The 1,863-nt window shown below is 68.7% G+C and overlaps 1 protein-coding gene across 1 annotated transcript in view; it reads right to left on the reverse strand.

The window, feature by feature from the left end:
* The window catches only part of MFSD10 (major facilitator superfamily domain containing 10), a 6,079-nt gene that overhangs the window by 2,301 nt on the left and 1,915 nt on the right, over nt 1–1,863 (reverse strand). Inside the window, exons 2-6 of the mRNA XM_010848089.1 lie at nt 1,346–1,563; nt 1,200–1,296; nt 945–1,048; nt 507–665; nt 3–426 (exon numbers count right to left, since the gene is read on the reverse strand). Of these exons, the coding sequence (XP_010846391.1) occupies nt 3–426; nt 507–665; nt 945–1,048; nt 1,200–1,296; nt 1,346–1,519 (958 nt within the window). The 5' untranslated portion in view covers nt 1,520–1,563. The remainder of the gene's footprint in view (nt 1–2; nt 427–506; nt 666–944; nt 1,049–1,199; nt 1,297–1,345; nt 1,564–1,863) is intronic.

Raw genomic sequence — 1,863 nt, forward strand, 5'->3', positions numbered from 1 at the left:
ACGGAGGGCGCCTGCGGGGGACAGCACTGAGGGCCTGCTAGGGGGTCTGGGGGTGGGCCTGACGAACCTGCTCGGCCCCTGCACCTTGCAGGGCCCCAGCAAGGCCGGGGGGTCTGGGGACCACGGGGTCCCAGGAGGCGCTGTGCTCTCAAGAGCATCTGGACACCAGGAGGGCGCAGCCTGGCCTCCCAGCACCTGGAGCTGGGACACATGATGGGCATCCCCACCTCTCTCAGCCCGGGCGCTGTCTGGCTCCCATCTTACCCGCTTCTCTGGGGGCAGCGTCTCTGGCAAGAAGCACCAGATGAACAGCAAGTCGGAGACGGCGAAGAGCAGGGCCAGCCAGGGCACTGTCTCCGAGGGCAGGAAGGCTCCCAGTGTGGGGCCCAGAGTGAAGCCCAGAGAAAAGGCCACCCCGATGACTGCCTGGGGAAAAGAGGGTGCCTGAGCGAGCAGGGAGACACGAGCCCCAGAGACCCCCACCCCTAAGCCCCAGGGCCACTCACCATGCCCTTGCTGCGGGCAGACGGTGAGCCCAGGTCGGCAACAATGGCGGTGCAGAGGCTAACGTTCCCCTTGCTGATGCCGCCTATCACCCTGGAGGCCAGGAAGGCCGCAAAGCTCTTCGAGGCAGCCCACACGGCGTACGAGGTGGCCACACCTGCCTACCCCAGGGCAGGTGCGGTCACTTGAGGCCAGGAGGGGCCCACAGTGGGGCTGGCAGGCTGAAACAGTACTCCTGGGACCCTGCCCTGTTCTGGAGCAGCCAAAGGCCACTTGTATGCCCAGTGACCCCTTGGCAGGAGCAGCTCTGCCACACCCTGGCTTAGCTCCAGAAGCCCCGCTCCCCCCAAACACCTCCCCCAGGGAGCAGTGAGGGCCAGTGAGGGGCCACGGAGGGCCCACAGCTGCCTCCCAGAGGGCTGCCAGGTGGACACGCGTACCAGGGACAGCAGCATCCCCGGGCGCCTCCCCAGGCAGTCAGACAGGGCCCCAGTGAGCGGTGCGGAGAGGAACTGCAGGAGGGAGAAAACGGAGCCGATCAGACCTGGAAGAGACAGAGCTCACGGTCACCCCTCGGCCCGGGGGGGCCCCAAGGGAAGTGGACGCTCCGCGGGGAGAGGGGGCGGACCATGCCCCAGAGCGAGAAGGTGAGAACCAAGGTGTGGGGGAGGCCCCGGCCCAGCTGGGGACCCTACCTCCGAACAGGACGCTGTTGTACCTCTTCTCCGCTGGCATCCCGATGGCTGCTGCAAACCAGTCCACCCCGCGCTGCCAGGAGCCGTAGAGGGGGTCCTGGAGGACAAGGAGGCGTGGCGAACTCGGGCGTCTCTGAGGGGCTCACGTGGGCACGGCCGTGGCTCTCCAGCAGCCCGGGAAGTAGGGGCAGCAGCAGGGTGAAGGCCAGGAGGTCCAGCAAGAGGCCGAGGAAGACCACAGCGACCACGCGGGTTTCTGGTGCCTGCTGCTGGCGGATGGGCGGGCGCGGCGTGCAGCTCCCGCCGGCTCCACAGCCCATGATGGGAGCGGCTCCGATCAGGCCCGGCTGAGCGTGTGGCAGGTCTGCACGAGGGCACGGTGCACGAAGGCACGTCCGGTTACCCGGCCTGACGCCCACCCACCTCGGGAGGAGAGGATCCCTCCGCCCGCGAAGTGTCCCCAACCCACTCACTGCCAGAGCGCCCCTGAAGGATCTGCCTGCCCCGTTACCGGCTGTCGCTCTGTGCGCCCTGCCCCCGACCCTGGGCAGCAGGAAACGCAAGCTGTGGGGGAGTTACGCAAAGAAACGGCCAGCCCGGGAGGCCGACCGAGGGGGGCCGGGCGGGGCATCGTGGCCCCGGCACCTCCCGGCCCCCGCCCCAC

This window comes from Bison bison, unplaced genomic scaffold (assembly GCF_000754665.1).
Source record: "Bison bison bison isolate TAMUID 2011002044 unplaced genomic scaffold, Bison_UMD1.0 scf7180017849866, whole genome shotgun sequence".
Lineage (NCBI taxonomy): Eukaryota > Metazoa > Chordata > Mammalia > Artiodactyla > Bovidae > Bison > Bison bison.